The 20246-nt window shown below is 39.4% G+C and overlaps 2 protein-coding genes across 10 annotated transcripts in view; one reads left to right on the forward strand and one right to left on the reverse strand.

Annotated features, from left to right (window-relative positions):
- The window catches only part of IPPK (inositol-pentakisphosphate 2-kinase), a 56082-nt gene extending 38478 nt beyond the window's left edge, over nucleotides 1–17604 (forward strand). For all 6 annotated transcript variants that reach the window (XM_082469737.1, XM_082469736.1, XM_082469738.1 and 3 more), the window contains 2 exons: nucleotides 12390–12469; nucleotides 14880–17604. In XM_082469737.1, the coding sequence (XP_082325863.1) occupies nucleotides 12390–12469; nucleotides 14880–15105 (306 nt within the window). In that variant the 3' untranslated portion in view covers nucleotides 15106–17604. The remainder of the gene's footprint in view (nucleotides 1–12389; nucleotides 12470–14879) is intronic.
- Nucleotides 17437–20246, reverse strand: part of CENPP (centromere protein P) — a 236977-nt gene continuing 234167 nt past the window's right edge. For all 4 annotated transcript variants that reach the window (XM_082469888.1, XM_082469886.1, XM_082469885.1 and 1 more), the window contains 3 exons: nucleotides 19337–19416; nucleotides 18113–18204; nucleotides 17437–17766 (listed from right to left, as the gene is read on the reverse strand). In XM_082469888.1, the coding sequence (XP_082326014.1) occupies nucleotides 17636–17766; nucleotides 18113–18204; nucleotides 19337–19416 (303 nt within the window). In that variant the 3' untranslated portion in view covers nucleotides 17437–17635. The remainder of the gene's footprint in view (nucleotides 17767–18112; nucleotides 18205–19336; nucleotides 19417–20246) is intronic.

Genomic DNA, 20246 nt, shown 5'->3' on the forward strand with positions numbered 1-20246 from the left:
AATGAAGTTGTTTTCTTAATTCCATTTTTAGATTGATCATTGCAAGTGTATAGAAATACAATTTGTTTTTGTATATTGATCTTATAGCTTACAACCTTGCTGAATTTATTAGTTCTAAAAGTTTTTTAGTGAATTCCTTAGGATTTTCTCTATATAAGATCATTTAGAGATAGTTTTACTTCTTCCTTTCCAGTTTGGTTGCCTTTTATGTCTTTTTCTTGCATAACAGCCCTTGGCTAGAACCTTTAGTGCAATGCTAAATGCAAGAATAGACCTCCCTGTCTGATTTGTTCCCGGTCTTATTGGGACAGCATTCAGTCTTTCATCATTATGTGTAATGTTAGCTTTGGGCTTTTCGTAGATATCCTTTATTGGGTTGAAGAAGCTCCCTACTTTTCTTAAATTGTTGAATGTTTTTATCATGAAAGGATGCTGGATTTTGTCAAATGTCTTTTCTGCATCAATTGGTATTATTATCATGTGTTTTGTTTTTCTATAGATATGACATATTAATTTATTTTTGGATGTTAAAACCAACCTTGCATTCCTGGGATAAACCCCACTTGGTCATGGCATATGATTCTTCTTGTATATTGCTGATTCAATTTGCTATTATTTTGTTGAGGCTTTTTGTGTCCATTCTCATAAGAAGTATTGGTCTGTAATACTGGCCTTGTCGAATGAGTTGGGAAGTATTTCAGCCTCTTTTTTTGGAAAGGTTTGAGAAGGATTGATGGTAATTCTTCTGTAAATATTGATATTTGATAGAATTCACCAGTGAAGCCATCTGGGTCTGGGCTTTTCTTTGTAGGTAGTGTTTTGATACCCAGTTCAGTCTCTTTACTTGGTATAGACAATTGTGCTATTTATTCTTGAGTCAGTTTTTGTAGTTTGTACGTTTTTAGGAATTTTTCCATTTTATCTAAGTTGTCTAATTTATTGGCCTACAGTTGTTTACAGTTTTCCTCTTCTTCTTGAAGTATATCTTTTAGAAGTTACTTTAGTGAATGTCTTTTGGTAAATTCTCTTTGTATCTGTTTATCTGGATATATTTATATTTTGTAATAGTTTTGAAAGGTAATTTTTTCTAGGTACAAAGAAGGGGTTGATTGTTTTTCTATTAGCATTTAACCATTTTATGCAACATTATCTGACTGTGGATGTTTCTGCTGAGATGTTTTCTGTCAGTCTAACTGTCCTTCCTCAGGAGGTGATTATTTTCTCTATGGTTGCTTTTAAAGTCTCCTCTTTTTAAATTTGACATTTTAGTGCAATGTGATTAGGTGTGGTGTACTTTTAATTTATTCTGCTTGGTGTATGTTGTGCTTTTTCTATTTGTGGATGTGTCTTTTATTAGTTCTGGAAAATCCTCAACCATTTTCTCTTCACATATTTTCTCTTCTCCATTATCCTATTCTCTTCTTCTGGGACTCTAATTAGATACATATATCAGACCTCATTTTTATCATTTTCTTCAGTTCTATCTTCCCATTCATTGATTCTTTCTTCACCTGTGTCTAATCTGTTCATTCATTTGTTCAATGAGTTTTCCATTTCATTAGTTATATTTTTAATTTCTCAAAGTTCCGTGGGGTTCATTTTCATATCTGCTTGGTATTTTTGATAGTTCCTTGTTGCTTGCCCTCTTTTAAATGCCATCTTTTATTTAAACAATTTATGAATAGTTATATTCTGTATCTAAGATACAGTAAAATTTTGGAGGTAAAAATCTCTTGTTATTTTGCTGACTCATCCTTGCTGCTTTGTTTGCTTGGGTTTTTAATGATGTATGATTGTGAGCTCATATTTGTTTGATTTTGATCTATGAGAATCTTGGGGACCTAAACAGGGGATGCTTTCCTCCAGAGAAAATATGGATCCTTGACTTAAGGGAGAAGTTTCAGGTTTAGACCCTGTACTCCATGGCTTATTCCTAGAAACCATGCCTGCACTGACATTGCCTACAGGGCAGCTTAGCCTTCCAATTGCTCCTTGCTCAAAACTCTAGTTTCAGCTCTTTTGGGAGTGAGTGTGAGAAGAGGGGATTGGGTTGGGGATTTCCTTTACCTTCTGCAAGCCTAGCAGTGCATTAAAAGTGTTAACAGGGATATCATTGTTTTGTAGGAGGTGCCTTGGAAGTTCTCCATACACCTAAAAGTGTTGTTCTTTTTAGTATGGTCATATAATTAATTGTCATTTATTTGGGTGTTATCTTTAATTTGTTACTGTTAAAAATAATGTTCACATTCACATTTTTGTACTTTAACCCTTGTGCACTTAAGCATATCTTCCAGAGTGATTCTTAGAAGTTAAATTGCTAGATTTATTTTTTATAGATTCTGTCATATTGTCCTCCTGAAAAGATTTTGCCAATTTATAATCATTCTTGTAACAGTCGAGGGTCCTGTTTCCCACATGCCCTCCAAATTACTTGATATTTCTAGTATTTAAAAGTTTAATTTTAATTTTCTAAGCTTTTGTTTCATTAACCATTTGTAATATGAAATATAGCACATATAGAAAAGTGCACAGAAAAAGAGGTAAAGCTCAATGATTTGTCATAAAGAAAACTCTTGGAGAACTACCAGTTAGGTCTGAATATGGAGCACTGGCAGCTAATTAGAATCCCTATTGGTTTCCTGTACAGTTACTCCTCTTGCCTTTCTCCCTCAAGTTAACTATTGTATTGACTTACATACCTATAGTTTAGTTCTGTTTTTGAACTGTATTATTACAGAATCATGCATATATCTCGTGTCTTGTTTTTTTTTATGTTCTATATAACATGTATAAGATTTACTCATGTTATTGCCTGCATTTCCATATTTTCAGTGCTTTGTAGTGATCTATTTAAATGGATACGCTACAATTCACCCATTCTACTGTTGATGGATATTTGAGTTGCTCCCAGTTTTGACTTATAAATAAAGTTTCTGCAAAACATTCTTGTACAGATCTCTTAGTGTACATGCACATACGTTTCTCTTGGGTATATTCCTAGGAGTGGAATTTCTGGGTCAGAGGTGTGAGCATATTTAGCTTTAGTAGGTACTATGAAATAGTTTTACCTGTTTATATCCCCTACAACAGGCTAGGGTAGTTCGACAGACTAGGGGGTTCCTGTGGCCCCATACCCTCTCTGCCACTGGGTTGTGGGTCTTTTTAATTTTAGCCATTCTAGTGAGTGTGTAATGGTGGCTTATTGTGGTAATGAGATTCAACACCTTTTCATATGTTTATTGGCCATTTATATTTTCTTTTCCATGAGGCACCTATTTAAGTCTCTTGCCCAGTTTTTTGTATGGTTGTCTGTCTTTTTCTTATTGGTTTGAAGGAATTCTTTATGTATTCTGGATAGAAGCTCATTGTCAGATATGTGTGCTACAGATGTCTTCTTCCACTTGCCATTTTACTCTCTTAATAAAGTCCTTTTCAGAAGGGAAGGTCATAATTTTAAGGTCTTTTAATTTACATCTTTTTTCTTCTTTAGTAATCTTTATGTTTTATCTACCTTAAAGTCCCACAGATATTTTAGAAACTTTATTGTTTTGCCTTTCACATTTGGTGGGTACCTTCTGCAATTGATTTTTGGTATGGCATGAGGTAAGGTTTTATTTTCATATGCAGTTGTCCTAGAATCATAGGAATTGTCCTGATCACTCTAGAGTCAGAATGAATCTTGATACCCAGTAGAGTAAATCCTTCTACTTTCTTCAGGAATGTCTTTCTTTTAATTAATGCCTTGGCTTTTCTTGACCTTTTGCTTATCTATATAAATCTTAGAATCAACTTGTTCAAAAAAAGAAACAGACTCACAGATACAGAGAATAAATGAGTGGTTATCACTGGGGAGAGGGATGAGGGAGAGGCAAGATAGGGGCTGGGGATTAAGAGGTACAAACTACTATATATAAAATAAATAAGCTATAAGGGTATATTGTACAACACAGGGAATATAGCCAATAGTTTATAATAGCTATAAATGGTGTATAACTTTAAAAAGTTGTGACTCACTGTGTTGTACACCTGAAACTTATATAATATTGTACATCAATACACCTAAAAAATTTTTTTAAAAAAAAAGAATGAACTTTGTTCAGTTCTACAAGGAAAAGCAACAACAGACCTTTTGGGATTTTGATTGATTTGGCATTAAAATGATGACAAGAGTTGACATCCATACAATATTAAGGCTTCCAACATGGGCGTTTTCTTTTTATTAGGTGTTATTTAAAATCTGATAAAACATTTAATGATTTTCTTTAGAGAGATCTTATATTTTATTAGATATATTCCTAGATATTTGATGGTTTTAGATATAGATGGTATCTATGTGGATATATAGGAATGTAATTGATTTTTCTACCTTGACCTCTTTATCTGTCAACCTTGTTGAAGTCACTTACTAATTCTAACAATCTATAGCTTCTGTTGGATTTTCATTATATATAATCATATTGTTTGTGAATTTGATTTTTTTCTTTCTGATCCTTATACTTTTCACTTATTTATTTTGTTTTGCCTAACTGCATATAGTTAATTTTTGATTATGGGAATTCTAGTCTTGTTCCCACTCTCAAAGAGGAAGTATTTACCATTAAGTAAATTGTTTGCTGTAGGTTTTTTTGGGTGTTGCTTGGTTTATTTTTAAAATAAATAACCATTATCAAATTAAGAAAGTTCCCTTCTATTCCTGATTTGTTAAGAGTTTTTATCAGGAGTGGGTGTTGAGTTTTTCAATGCTTTTTCTGTTTCTGTTGAGAAGATCATGTGACTTTTCTCCTATTTTCTGTTAATGTGATTACAGGTAAACCTCAGAGATATTGTGGGTTTGGTTCCAGACCACCACAATAAAGCAAATATCTTAATAAAGCGAGTTACATGAATTTTTTGGTTTCCCAGTGCATATCAAAGTTATGTTTACACTATATTAAGTGCACAAGAGTATTATGTCTTAAAAAATGTATATACCTTAATTAAAAAATACTTCATTGCTAAAAAGTGCTGACCATCACCTGAGCCTTCAGCAAGTAATCTTTTTGCTGGCAGAGGGTCTTGCCTCGATGTTCATGGCTAATGACTGATCAGGATAGTGATCAGGGTGGTGGCTGCTGGAGGTTGGGGTGGCCATGGCAATTTCTTAAAATAAGACACCAGCGAAGTTTAACACATTGGTTGACTCTTCCTTCCATGAATGATTTATCTGAAGCATGAAATGCTCTTTGAAAGCACTTTACCCACAGCAGAACTTCTTTCAAAATTGGAGCCAGTCCTCTCAAACTCTGCTGCTGCTTTATCAACTAAGTTTACATCATATTCTCAATTCTCTGTCATTACAGCAATCTTAGCAGCATCTTCACTAGTAGATTCCATCTCAAGAAACCACTTTCTTTTTGCTCATCCAGAAGAAGCAAGTCCTTATCCAGTAAAATTTGCTCATAAGATTGCAGCAATTCAGTCACATCTTCGGGCTCCGCTTCTAATTCTAGGTCTCTTGCTATTTCCACCACATCGACAGTTACTTCTTCCACTGAAGCCTTGAACCCTCAAAGACATCCATGAGGGTTGGAGTCAACTTCTTTCAAACTGTTCATGTTGATCTTTTCACCTCGTCTCATGAATCATGAATGTTCTTCATGGCATCTAGAATGGTGAATCCTTTCCAGAAGGTTTTCAATGGACTTTGCCCAGATCCATCAGAAAAATTCACTGTCTATAGCAGCTTTAGCCTTAGAAAATGTATTTCTTAAATAATAAGACTTAAAAGGTGAAATCACTCCTTGATTCATGGGCTACAGAATGGATGTTGTGTTAGCAGGCATGAAAGCAATGTTAATCACATTGTATATCGCCATCAGAGCTCTTGGGTGGCTAAGTGCGTTGTCAACGAGCAGTAACATTTTGAATCTTTTTTCTAAGCAGTAGTCCTGAAGAGTGGGCTTAAAATATTTAGTAAACCATGTTGTAAACAGATGTGCTGTCATCCAGGCTTTGTTGTTCCATTTATAGAGCACAGGCAGAGTACACTGAGCATAATTCTTAAGGGCCCTAGGAATTTTGGAATGGTAAATGAACATTGGCTTCAGCTTAAAGTCACTAGTGGCATTAGCCCTGAACAAGAGAGTCAGCCTGTCCTTTGAAGCTTTGAAGCCAGGCATGGACTTCTCCTAGAAAGTCCTATGAAAGTCCTAGATGGTATCTTCTTCCGATACAAGGCTGTTTTGTCCACATTGAAAATCTGTTGTTTAGTGTAGCCACCTTCATTAATTATCTCAGCTATATCTTCTCGATAACTTGCTGCAGCTTCTACATCAGCCCTTTTTGCTTCACTTTGCACTTTTATGTTATGGAGATTACTTCTTTCCTTAAACCTCATGAACCAACCTCTGGTAGCTTCAAAATTTTCTTTGAGCTTCCTTACCTCTCTCATCCTTAATAGAATTGAAGAGAGTTAGGGCCTTGCTCTAGATTAGGCTTTGGCTTAAGGAAATGTGACTGCTTTGATCTTCTATCTAGACCACTAAAACTTTATACCAGCAATAGGCTGTTTTGTTTTCTTATCATTTGTGTGTTCACTGGAGCAGCACTTAATTTCCTTCAAGAATGTTTCCTTTGCTTTCACAACTTGGCTGTTTGATGCAAGAGGTCTAGCTTTCAGCCTGTCATAGCTTTCAACATGCCTTCCTCACTAAGCTTGATTGTTTCCAGCCTTTGATTTAAAGAGATGTGTGACTCTTCCTTTCACTTGAACACTTAGAAGCCATTGTGGGGTTATTAATTGGCCTAATTTCAATATTATTGTGCCTAAGGGAATAGGGGGGCCTGAGGAAGGGAGAGAGATGGGGGGAATAGCCAGTCGGTAGAGCAGTCAGAACATGCACATTTGTGGATTGTTTGTCATTTTATGTGGTCCCAGTTCCTGGTGCCCCAAACCAATTACAATTGTAACATCAAAGATCACTGATTACAGATCACCATAACATATATAATATAATGAAGTTTGAAATATTGCGAGAATTACCAAAATGTGACAGAGAGATATGAAGTAAACAAATGCTGTTGGAAAAATGGTGCTAATAGACTTGCTTGATGCAGGGTTGCCACAAACCAATTTGTAAAAAAACACATCTGCAAAGCACAGTAAAAACAACGTATGCCTGTAATCACACAATTTGTAATGATGTAATAATCTTTTTATATTTTATGATATTTGGTTTGCTAATATTTTGTTTAGGGGTTTTTGCATATATATTTGTGAGTGGTACAAGTTTTTGGTAATGTCTTTGTTAGGTTTTGGTATCAGGGGTATGCCTGCCTCCTAAAACATTTGAAGAGTGTTTGCTCATTTTCTCTTCTCTGGAAGAGGTGAAGTAAGGCTCACATTTTTTCTTCCTTAAATATTTTGTAGAATTACATGTGAAAACATTTTGGCCCATAGTTGTCTTTGTAGGATAATTTAAAATACCTCAATTTTAGATTTTCTATTTCTTCTGTCAGTTTTGATAAGTTGTATTTTTCTAGAAATTTATCTAAAATTTTCAGAATTTTGACATATAATGTTTTGGTAATATTCTTTTATTATCTTTCAAAGTTTCATAAGATCTGAATAACACCTTTTTATTCCTGATCTATGGTATTTGTTTTCTCTCTCTCTTAATCCATCCCACCAGGAGTTTATCAGTTTTGGTAGTTTTGTAAAAATTAACTTATGTTCCTTTTGTACTGATCATTTTCTATTTCATTAATTTCTGCTCTTATTTCCTTTTTCCTTTTTTCTAGATAATTTTTTCTTTCTATAATTTCTTCCCAATATGAATGCTTACCTAATTAAGTTTTGGCCTTCTTATTTTCTAAAATATGTATAAAGCTATATATTTTCCTGTACACATGGCTATAGCTATATCCCACAAGCCTATTTTCAATATCATTCAGTTAAAATATACTCTGATTACTATTAAGATTTCTTCTTTGACCCATGGAAGCATTTGGAAGGGATTTAATAACACGTGGGGATTCTCATTATCTTTTTTGTACTGATTACTAGCAAAATTGCATTATGGTCAGGGAGCATACTCTATATGGGCCTTTAAAATTTGTTGAGACAGCTTTTTGGTCCTTTGAAATTTGTTGTGATTTGCATTATAGATTAATCTTTTTTGAAAATGCTTCTGTGTGTACTTGAAAAGGCATCTCAAATTATTAGTTGCAGTGTTTTATATCTGCCCACTAGGTCAAATTAATTGTACTGTTCAGATCTTCTGTGACCTTACTGATTTTATGGTCTGCTTGGTCCATAAGAAAGATGTTTTGAAACTTTACATAATAATTATGGATTTGTCTGTTTCTTCTCATTTATTTTGAGGCTATATTGTCAGGTGCCTTAAATTTAGAATTGTTATATCTTCTTGGTGAATTGAATTTTTCATTTTTAAGACATCATTTAGCATGTCTCTGGTAATAGTTTTTACTTTAAAGTTTCTTTTGTCTGATATTAATGTCACTTCTCTAGATTCTTTTGCACCCTGTATCTTTTTCTATGGTTTTATTTTTAATCTTTGTATTTAAAATATGGTTTGGTTTTCTATCCATTCTGACATTTGTCTTTATAATTTAATTGGACTTATACTTGGGTTTAAACCTTAATTTTTTTGCACCTGTCTTAGATTTCTTTTTCTCTCCTCTCTTAACTATCTTTTGGGTTGATTAATTTTTTTATCGTTCCATTTCCCCACTGTTTGCTCAGAGGTTTTATTCTTTTACTTTCTTTTAGTGGTTATCCTAGCTATTGCAGCAAGTCTAATTAAAAGTCTTTTACTAAAGTCTAATATTTATACCTTTACTCTCTTCTTGGACAGTGCAGAGTTCTTAGAGTACATTTTACTACTACTCCTTACTTACACTGCTATTGTTGCTGTGTACTCTATTGTTTTAAACTCAAGAAGACATTATTATTATTATTGTTTTATACAGTCAGTGTCCTTTTACCCACATATTTAGCTCTTGCATTACTCTTCATTCTGTCCTGAATCTCTGACCTTATATCGGGGATCATTTTTTGTTTTTCTCTGAAGAATACCCTTTAATGTGTCCTTTATTGTAGGTCTGCTGGTGATTCATTCTTAGTTTTTGTTTAATGATATGTATAAGTGATTTTTTTGCATCGTTCTTGAATCTGTGTCCTGATGTCTTTCCTCAGTTTTGGAAAGTTTTTGGCCTTAACTTTTTCAAATTTTGTTTCTGCCCGTTTTCTCTCTTCTTCTTCCAGACTTCAATTACATATGTATTAAACATATTCTCTTTATCTTCCATGTCTCATGCCCTTTTCTCAATATTTTCCAGCTTGTTTTCCCTTCTGTGCTTCATTCTGGATTTTTTTTTTTTTTGACCTATCTTCCACTTTAGCAAGTCTCTTCAGTTTTTTCTAACCTGCTGTTAAAACTATCTGTTGAATTCATAATGTTGATTTTGTGTTTTTTAGTTCTAGAATTTTCAAACAGTTCATTTTTATAGTCGCCAGTTCTCCTCTGAAGTTCTCAGTTTTGTCTTTTATCCTTTGAGCAGAGCAGCATGTGTGTTTGGTACCTCCAATACCTGGAGTCCATGTGTATGTACCTCTTTCTACTATCGTGGGAGTTTTTTTGGGTTCATCTTTGGTTTTTTTTTTTTTGCTGATTTTCTCTCATGGCATCATGTTTTGGGCCTGGGAATTTTTGCTTGTGTGTCAGAAATTGTATTTGTATAATTATTTTAGAAATAATTTGAGGCCTAGGATGATGTCTTCTTCTACAGAGAACTTTAGGTTTGCTTCTGCCAGGGACCTGGGAAGCACTAGCAAGCCAGGGTCATCTTAATCCAGTTTTGGTGACTGATGTCTTTGAAGCAAAGTTGCAGTTCCTGGTAAGGCCTGTCGAATTCTGGCTCACCCAGTCTTAAGGTGCAACATTTTGGATACTAACCCAGAGCGGGAATTCACCATGGTTACTGTCCCCATAAGCCCTGGAAGTTAGTTAAAAGTGCCTCTTGGCCGACCTTCCAGAATTGTCACCCACTCCCTGGACAAAAAACCCCCAAATGTCTCTGTCCTCCCCCTGGTCCAGCAATTCTTGATGGTCTTATTAGCTCTGCCTTCAAGCAGATGTTTTTGATATTTTGTCGAGCTTTTTCTACTTGACTTCAGCAGTTGGGTTGGCTCCAATTATATACTCCAGCATTGCTTGAAGTGAAAGTCTAGCTCTTTCATTTTATGTCAGATATATATATATATATCCAATGAGTGCAAACATTTTCACTGTTATAATTTGCATTTCCTTGATTAGTAGTAAGGTTGAGCATCTTTTCATATACTTACTGGCTATTTTTTCTCTTTTGTCAGTTTATTTGGTCCATATCTTTTTTGGGTAGTTTTCTTTTTACATACTGATCTAGCACTTTATATATTCTCTTTTTTAAAATTTATTTTATTAAAGTATAGTTGATTTACAATGTTGTGTTAATTTCTGCTGTATAGCAAAGTGATTCAGTTATGCATATGTATACATTCTTTTTCATATTCTTTTCCATTAGGTTTATCACAGGATATTGAATACAGTTCCCTGTGCTATATAGTAGGACCTTGTTGTTTATCCATTCTATATATAATAGTTGCATCTGCTAATCCTCAACTCTCAATCCACCCCTCCCCTAAACCCCTTCCCCTTGGCAGGCACAAGTCTGTTCTCTATCTGTGAGGCTGTTTCATAGATACATCATTTGTGTCATATTTTAGATTACACATATAAGTGATATCATATGGTATTTGTCTTTCTCTTTCTGACTTACTTCACTTAGTATGATAATCTCTGGTTGGACCCATGTTGCTGCAAATGGCATTATTTCATTCTTTTTTATGGCTGGGTAGCATTCCATTGTATATATGTACCATATCTTCTTTATGCATTTTTCTGTTGATGGCCATTTAGGTTGTTTCCATGTCTTGGTATTGTGACTAGTAGCACTTTATATATTCTTGATGTTGATTGTTATATGTTGCAGATATCTTCTCCTATTCTTTAACAAGTCTTTTACATTTGGATTATGACTGTATCAAATAAAAGCTTTTAATTTTTAGGTATTCAAATCTCTCTGTCTTTTACGGCTTCTATGTTTTGTGTCTTGCAGATTAGGACATAATAAATATTTTATATTTCGTTTTTAATATTTATCTCTTTAATTCTTTTGGACTGGATTTTTTTGTGTATATTGTGAAATACCTGGTTTCTTAGCTAAATGAATAGACTATTGGGAGAAGAGCTTCTTTTTCCTTCTACTGTAAAGATTTTTGTAGGCCTCAGGTAACCCACACTTGGGGTGCTTCCCTCTCCTTCCCACACACTCCTGCCTTGTGGAATAAACAGCTTGAATGTTGTCTTAGGGCAGTCCTCCTGGCTGTGTGACATGGAGGGGAATGACTGAAAGGGAGACAAGAGGTTATGATCTGCCATCACACAGATGTTGAGGCCAGTGATAATGTGTAAAGCCTACATCCTTTTTTGTAACTAGTTTATTTTTATAAAAGTGAGAGGTATTCAATCTAAAAAATTCAAATGTTATATGAAAGTTCAAAGAAGAAAGGGGAAAGATGCCCCCAAATTGTACACAGAGGTGACCGTCTTTTGGCTCTTTCCCTGCATGTCTGTGATACGCATGTGAGCGCACACATGGCTTTATGTGTTGGATCCTACAAACCATTTCTGTGTTGTTTGAGTCAGCAGCCCTAGTGGACGTTGCTCCAGGCGTTACACGTAGATCTATATGTGCTCGTAGCCCAGTGTTAAGAGCACGAACTTCAGAGTCAAAACACCTGGGTTTGAGTCTAGCCTAGCAGTGCAGAGTGGACAGGTCAATCTATGTCTGTTTCCTTATCCATAAACTGGGACACTAGCAGAGCCTGCCTGTGGGGTTGCTGTGGGGATGAAGTGAGTTAACACACAGTTGGTGATCCCTCTGTTTGCAGTGTCATTCATGGAAGCTGCATGACATTCTAGTGTGCTATGTGACCTGGGGACAGGGCCTTGGTGTGTGTCTGTGTGCCGCTATCTTGAGGTATAGAGTGATACGCTCAGTGCTGTCAGTGTGGCTAGCACATCAATAGCTGAGGCCACTTACTGCTTTTTCTTCCAAGGTGGGCTGTGATTGTCTTGCCGAAGACAAGTCCTAGGTCCCAGGTTTTGGAATCAGGGTCCATACACTGCCTGCAGTGAGAGGTCAGAGGGCAGCACTGGCCTCTAATGAGCTCTTTGGGACTGGGTCTTCCTAACCCACCCCCAGGTCTGGGACCAGTTCTTGGACCTTTCCAGTGGGGAAGGGTGTGTGTGGCGATGCCGTGGAGCTGACCTCTCCTTCCCCTGCAGGTTCAGCAGTACCGGGTCGCCATGACTGCGAAAGACTGCTCCATCATGATCGCACTCTCTCCTTGTCTGCAGGATGCAAGGTGAGGCACCTGCTACTGTGTCGTGTGTCCTTGGTCTAGCAGGGTTTTGTGGATTGGCAAGAGAGTTGGTGTCCCTATATTTAGAGAGGCTCTGGCAGGATCATGTTTATTAAACAGAGGCCGATTTCCAAGGCCTACTTGATATCATGGGGATTATTAACTCTTGCTCTTTAGAAGTTTGTAATACAGTCAAAAAGACATTATTGAGAATAATTTTAAAAGCTTGTTCACTCAAGTTTACTATTATTTTCTAAGAAAATATCTCAAGGGCTTGGATACTGTGGTCCAAATTCCTTTCTCTCAAAGAAAACCCCAAGCTACCATCATGGCTCAGAGGCCCAAGAAGCTGTAGGTTCCTGTGGGCCTTATTTTTCCTCCTTTTACCAGGTCCTGATGTGCCAACCTTTATAGTCATTTCGAAGCCTTTAAAACAACATTCCATTGTTTTGCTTCCTCTTTGCAGCATCTTTTCCTGGACATCATTATTCAGTCCCTTCTCTGCCTTTTTTAGGAATTTAGGATGAACCTGATAATCTTCTCTCAGTGATTAGATGGCATCTTCAGCATTGATCTTCAGGGTGCCAAACCCCACACACAGTTTTGCAGAATGTTTCACAATCTTCTGATGTGTGTTCCTGGGTCAAGATGATCTCGTCACTGGCTGCCAGCCACCCGTTTTTCTGATACTTTTGAACTAAACATTCCCAGGAGTCCTGCTTCTTGGCAGGCACAGAATTGTCCACTTTCTGATAGGAAACACAGAGGGACATTTATAGGGCATAACTGAAATATTAAAAAAAAAAAAAATAAAGATTGTTCTATTTAGTTGAAAACTCTCATTATCCCCTAAGAAAATGCCCCCAGTGGTTAGTGACAGGAATCCATTTGGATTAAGCAGTGTTATTAGATGAGAGAAAACCACACAGATGTGATTATCTGTTGCCCTTCCTGAAGCAAGGATGCAGTCAGGATACAGAAATGTGAGGGGCTGAGGGCCAGGAGTCCTGACACCCTTGACCAGCTGCTCGGCAGAAACCGACATGGTGGGAGAGGAGCGGGGACACGTGTCCAGAAACTTCTGAGCCATGTGGGTCACCAGTGTCATCCCCAGGGCAGAGAAGCATTTCAGGTGTCAGGAACCTCAGGCCTGGGCTCACTGGGAGCTTGAGGTCAACAAATGGTCAGACTCTCCTCAGCAGTGGCTCTTGGGCCGTGCTCCCACCAGCCTCTGTGTGATGGACTCCTCTCTTTATTCACATCATCTTATTGGGTGTTGGTTCTGATGTGACGTGAGGTATCCTATAAAATGTGCAGCCCTGTTGAGGGCCGGAGATGTTCACTGTCCCAGCCCCGCTGTGTGGAGCTTGGGTTTCCGGCTCTGAGACTGAGACTCAGAAGTAAGACCTTAATTTGTACATATGTTCTCTGCTGTTCAGGAGGGAGTAGCTAAGACCCCAGCAACTGAGCCTGGGATTCATTTTTCCTGTAAATAGTATTTCTGAGCAGGAATTGAGCTAGAGTCTAGGCCTTGATTAGGCTCATTAAATAGGAATGTTTTACCTGCCTTCCCTCTCCGAGGCAGGAGCTTTTGAAATTGGTATTTTGTTGGCTTGTTTTGTTTTTTTAATAATTTCGACATCTAGAAGAGTAGTACACATGGAGAAACCAGGACTCCTGAATACTTCTCTTGGGCTAAACTGAGCTTATATAATGTATTTAACCAATCATTTGGATGCATACTATGTATCAAGCACTCTGAGAGCTAAGTGATATATATAGCAATCTTAGTACAAAATTCAGAATTAGCCTGAAAGTGTTTTTTAAGTACAAGTAATTGTTCATATTTTGTTATAAGCATACAACTATTACAATATTTAGAAAGACCACAACTAAACCCTAAGAAACAAAATACCGAACACTGCAGATACAATTTGAGAATAAAACACGAAACTAGATCTCTCTCTCCAAATGTGAAAAAGTATAAAGGAGCAAGAGTTTCTCACCAGACATGCTAAAGGACACGAAAAGAGAAGTCTGTCCTCAACATTTTATCCATTTGGCTGTTGAATAGCCAGATCTACTTTCTGCATTTTCTTAGGTTTTGTAATACTTGGCTCACGATAAAGTAACTTTCTTAGCATTCGTTTATACTACTGGGATATGGTGAATATCAATCGAGTATTCTACATAATTGCTTTTCCATCTTTCTGCACATTAACTCTCTCTTGTCTGGTGTGCTGGCGGGTATCACAGTAGGTGCCTCTCTTGCAGAAGCTTCTAGCACTAGTGCATACAGTTGGCATAGACAGAGATGGAATGCATATTGATGCACAGAATGGGTGCTCTTTGTGAGTTGGGTTGAGAGGATTTGGGAGGTTTGTGTATTCTGAAATTGCTCTTTTGCTTCCAGCTCCGATCAAAGGCCCATTGTCCCTTCATCGAGATCCAGGTTTGCCTTCTCCGTGTCTGTGCTGGATCTTGACCTCAAGCCCTATGAGAGCATTCCTCATCAGTATAAACTGGATGGCAAGATAGTCAACTACTATTTAAAGACTGTACATGCCAAAGACGCCACCGTGATGTCGACTAGGTTCAAGGAAAGCGAAGATTGCACATTAGTTCTCCATAAGGTCTAACTTTTTTCCTGTAGTGGTTTTGAAACTTGAACATAGAATGTGAAGGTTGAATGATAGAGTTTCTGTTGTGTTGGGTGACTTTTGGCTGTGAATGTTTTTGCTTTTCAACCCCTGTTCAGGTGGGACTGCCTCTGGGAGACACAGAATGGAAGAGCACTAAAAACATCTTCCAGGACAAGGAATGTTGGACATGAGCCCAGCAGTGTGCTGTGTCCCAGGAGGCCCCTCTGGGCATTTCTCCCTTTCCACCCAGGGCTCACGTCTCATCTCTAAAAAGCCTTATAAGACACAAGGTTTGGATCTCCTACCACCAGAATCCTAACACAGAAAACTTGAATTGTCACATATACCTTAGAGTTCGGACTTTTAAGAAAACACAGATACTACTGGAACTTTCCCAGCTGAGTTACTTGGTCACTTTTCCAATGCAAGCCATGTGTCAGTGCAGGTTTAGTGGTTCCCTGCTGTGGAAAGCAGTAAGTTGTTGATATGGACATCAGTTTTGAGCAGTGGACTCGGAGTCCCTGTGGAGATGCCATACCCACCGCTCTGCACAGGGTCAGCAGGGAGCGTGGGACTCAGGGCAGGGGTTGACACCACTCATGCGAGCACTGACTTTTTTTTTGCGCTGAATGATTTTTATCATCTTTAACTTTAGGGGAGACAAGGTGTTCTTTCCCACCTGAAACTGCTGCTGTGGGAGCTGGAAGCAGAGCTGCAACTCTGAGCTGCTGTGCCCAGCGTGGGTGTCATGGGGTGGCTGTGCTCCTGCCAGCTCTGTGTTCCTGGCATTTTTGAGTGTTTGGGAAACCTCAGCTACTTCTGCCAGAGCCAGCATCGAGTTTTCCCTCCTTCCCCATACCTGTTCCTCCCTTGGGTTTCACTAAGATGTGTGGTGATAGTGGCCTTGAGTGGTGCTGGACCACCTCCCCGTTGGGGCTGCCCAAAGCCCTGCTTCCACAAGACTCCTGGCTGGCACTAAGAGGGTTCTTGTTGGGGTCACCAAAAGTGTGCCCAGCTGCTATGAAAACTGTTGGGAATCTTGGCTTCAGTTTTTTATTCTATGGTAGGTTGTATAGATTATTTATATCATCATTTTGAGGGACTAATGAAGGCTTATTGTAATATAATATTAGTGAAACCATGGGATTGTATGAAAATACTACACAAAAAATGAGAATATTTTGCTGATTGTAAATTTTTGTGGGGAATTTTGTGATAAATTGAGAATTATGCTTATTAGAATCAAGCCAGCTCTTCCAGAATTTATTCTCCAATTCTGTCCTATCATTTACTTCTTACTACCATTTACCACTTACTACTTAACCTCTACACTCAGAGGTTCAAAAACATATTCAAATGACACACATCTCTCATTCATGTGGTGTGTTGGGGTACAGGGGCTTTGGAGATTCCACTCATAGGGATGTGCATGGAGCCGCGTTCTCGTGGGCAAGTTGCAGGCTCCAGAGTGCGTGGAAGTAGGCAGCTGCCAGAGTTGTTTTGGCCTGAGGTTCCTTGTTGCTGGCCTGGGGTGAGGATGGTCTTGGCCAGGGTGTGCAGAGGACCCTGAGTGCCTGTGTGCAGAGCTCTGGAACGCCAGCTCCTCAAGGAGGTGGGCTGGGTAGCCTCCTGTTGCCTGTCCTGGCTGGTCTGGACTGTCTGAAAACCATCACCCTCTACTTGGGGGGAAGAGGTGATAGATGAGTGTCCCCTGCTAGAGGGTCTTGACCCAACCCTTTGCTCTCCTCACACTCCACCTCGGCCCCTGCTCTGAGGCTTTCATTTGATTGAAACAATGTTTTCACCCATTCTACTTTAAACTGGCAACTCAGGTCAGTGCAGCACTTAGACTCTGGGGGACTTTAATGAAAACACTGTTTCTTCTTTACAGAGGGACCAGGGGTGCTAAGGTCCTGTGTGAAGGGACAGTGCCGTATTTGCTGTCTTACTGTGTTTTTTTATGCTAACTGCTCTACTTTTTTGTGGAAGACCAAGAAGAGTGAATGTCAGAGGACTTGCTGCTGAGAGGTGCTGTGAAAGCCTCCCAAGTGCTGCTTTCCAGAGCCAGGAGGCGAGGTGGATGGTGTGGCTCCCCAGAGGTTTCTGAGGAATGTCTAAGAGATGAGGCTGCATTGGCAAGCCCTCCAAGAGTCCCTAGGTGGTGGGTGACAGGAGGAGGGCCGACCTTTGAGATGGGCTGGGGCCACCTCTGCCCTCATATTCATATCAAGGGGGGCGCACAGTGGCTCCCCACATCCCAGGGTGGACAGCACTCCTGTACTTCCTCAGATGTTGAGTTTACTTTTAAAAATACACTATATGTGTCACTTGTTTGGTATTTTGAATTTAAATAACTGTATTTATTTTTCATGTCCTGACAACTTATATATAATGTGCCATAACTGCATAAACATGTTCTAGAGGTAAGGTTTCTAAGTGGAAAAGAGCAAATTTTTATATTCAATAAAATCACATGCCTCCAGGTGCAGCATCTTACTTCTATGTGTAGTTGTTCACTGTTTGGGAACTAGTTGCTTGCCTCTGTGTGAAGTGATTTAATCAGACTTTCCAGAGTGGCTTCAATGCCCAGCACGCCCAGTAGGGTTCGGAAACTGAGAGGAGCAGTTTCTATGACTCCGTTCTTGTCCAGTTCCAGGGCTGTAAAGAAAACAAACAACTGGGTAAGAAACTTCACCGAGACAATGCCCTCATTCTCTGCTGGCCACACTGAATGGGAAGGCAGGACGACTGAATCATGACCTTGAACAGAGCACTTACCCAAATGCCTGAGGCAGAGACATTGAACACTCAGCCTAGGAGGGCTGTGGGGGAGCAATCCCCCTTGCCTGTGCTTTTTGAGTGATTATGGACAAAAATATCTTGAAAACCGATTTAAAAAGTACATTAATGAAATTTTTGACTTTTGATTCTTGCCATGTAAACCCAGATGAAATAAGTAGGTGTCTGTGTTGAGCATAGTGAGAAATCACCAGAACATCCCTACCTTGCAGTGGCACTTTGGTGAGAAGATCCAGCTTTGGCAAAACCTTCCCTTCTTCATCTATTTGTATCCTCCAAACAATTACTAGTTCAAACCTGAAAGAGGTAAGATGCATTGCTAAGTGCTCTTGAAATCAGACTAAACTGTATGCAGCACCTGCCTCTCTCTCTAGAGGAGAGAATGCCCACCCAGGCAGGAGTGCTGCTCTCCTCCCAACCATCCTTGGAGTTCCTGCCCTTCCCCAAGGCCGTGCTCAGACTCCCCTGATCTTAAAGACCCACAGATGAAGAGAGAGTATGGCCAGTTAAACATGAAAAGATGTTCAACATCATGAACAGGAAAATGGAAACTAAGACCATAGTAAGATACTGTTTTGTACCCACTGCATATTAGTGTGATCATACAAGTGAAGTACAGGATATAGAGCAATAAGAACTTAAAAATTACTGGTGGGAAACATAAATTGATAAACTACTTTGAAAAGAATTTGGCAGTGACAGCTGAATCTGCCCTATGACCCAGGAATTTCACTTCTAGGTATATGCCTAAGAGAAGCTTGTGTACTTGTGTGCCAGGGGACATGAACAGGAATGTTAGAAATAGTGGAAAATGATGAATAACCCAAATGCCCAAGACCTGAAGAATGCAGAAATACATATATTCACCTAATGGAGTATAAGCACTGAAAATGAATGAACTACAGCTACATGCACCACCAGAGGTGAATTTTGGAAATAATGTTGAATAAGGCAAGTTCCAGAAGCTTACATAACTACAACACCATTTTAAGGCTTGGAAACAAAACATCTTTAGGCACAGGTCACAGAAGCACATCCTGTCCATGTGCACATAAAGGTGCCCATGGTGGGTGGAGGGAGACCCAGATGAGTTCTCCCCTCACTCAGTGCTTGCTGACTCCCCACATTTCTTGAAATAAGTTGGTGAAAATAGAGCTCCACCCCTCGTGGCCTCCCCTCCTTGGCCTCCTAAGGACCCCAGCAGTGAGACTGGCACCTTTTCCTTACAGACCCCTTCTGTGTTTACAGTCCCCACATGGTCCCGCTTGTGCTCTCCTGCCATCGGCTGCTTATCTGTTATGACTCCACAGACATATCTCAAGATGTCAGTTAGGTGGTTTACATTTGTTTTCTATTTGTAACCCTCATTTTTAACAGGAAACAACCGTCTGGGTGTTGGGGAGGGACTTGGTGGGGCCTGTGCACTCACCCTGGTCGGCTGGGGCTCCTGATGCCCATGCAGCTGGAGGAGGCCCCCTCTGAAAGGTGCACAGCCTCTGGGTACTTTTCCTGTGGGGAGAAGAAACGGTTAGAGAAATCTGTGGGGCGCAGGGACGCTGTTCCAGGTGACTGAAAAGAAGCAAGAAACCCTTTTCAGGTGTCTCTTGCATTCCCTGAAAGTCTTTAATTTTCACGTGTGCCATTTTCTCATCCAGGCATCATGGCGTCCTGGCCATGGCCATCCCCACTCCTGCCTTCTGTGGTCATCAGCACTGCCTGTTCTAGATCTCCACTGACACACAGCCTCCAGGATTCCACACCATCAAGTGCCCAGTGTTAACAGGTTACACAACTCCATTCTGATTTCACTGGCTTGTCTACTCAGGGCCCCACAGCGTTTGGCCGACCTGCTTCCTTTGTCTGTCTTGTGACCTGGACAGCTTGAGGAGGCTGGTCAAGCATGCTGGCCAGCTGACCCACCAAGGTGATGCTGATCCTGATGACTGAAGTGAGGTGCTGTCTGCCAGGTTTCTCATTGTAAAGCAAATGTTTTTCTCTAGAGTGCTAGCATTTGACCTTAAAAGCCTTTCAAACTGAGGCCTGTGGGTTGGCCCCCACCACAGTGGATGCTTCCACCATCTGTCCTCACACTTGCTGCCGAATGGCCCTAGCCTGCATATTGGTAACTGTGGGCACATGGCTCCTGCACAGCCAGTGCGGGGCCACCTGGACTCTCCCAGTGACCTGTGTGTCTCCCCCAGGCATGGTGTCTGGCTATTCTGGATAATAGGGTTTCAGGGAGCATGCTCTGCTAAAAGTTAGCTTCATGATGAGATCGTGTACCATTTTAGAGTCAAAAGTATTCTCTCTAAAGTGGAAATGAAGTCGAATTTCATGAG

The sequence above is a fragment of the Balaenoptera physalus genome (assembly GCF_965194825.1).
Source record: "Balaenoptera physalus genome assembly, chromosome: 7".
In the NCBI taxonomy this organism is placed as follows: Eukaryota; Metazoa; Chordata; class Mammalia; order Artiodactyla; family Balaenopteridae; genus Balaenoptera; species Balaenoptera physalus.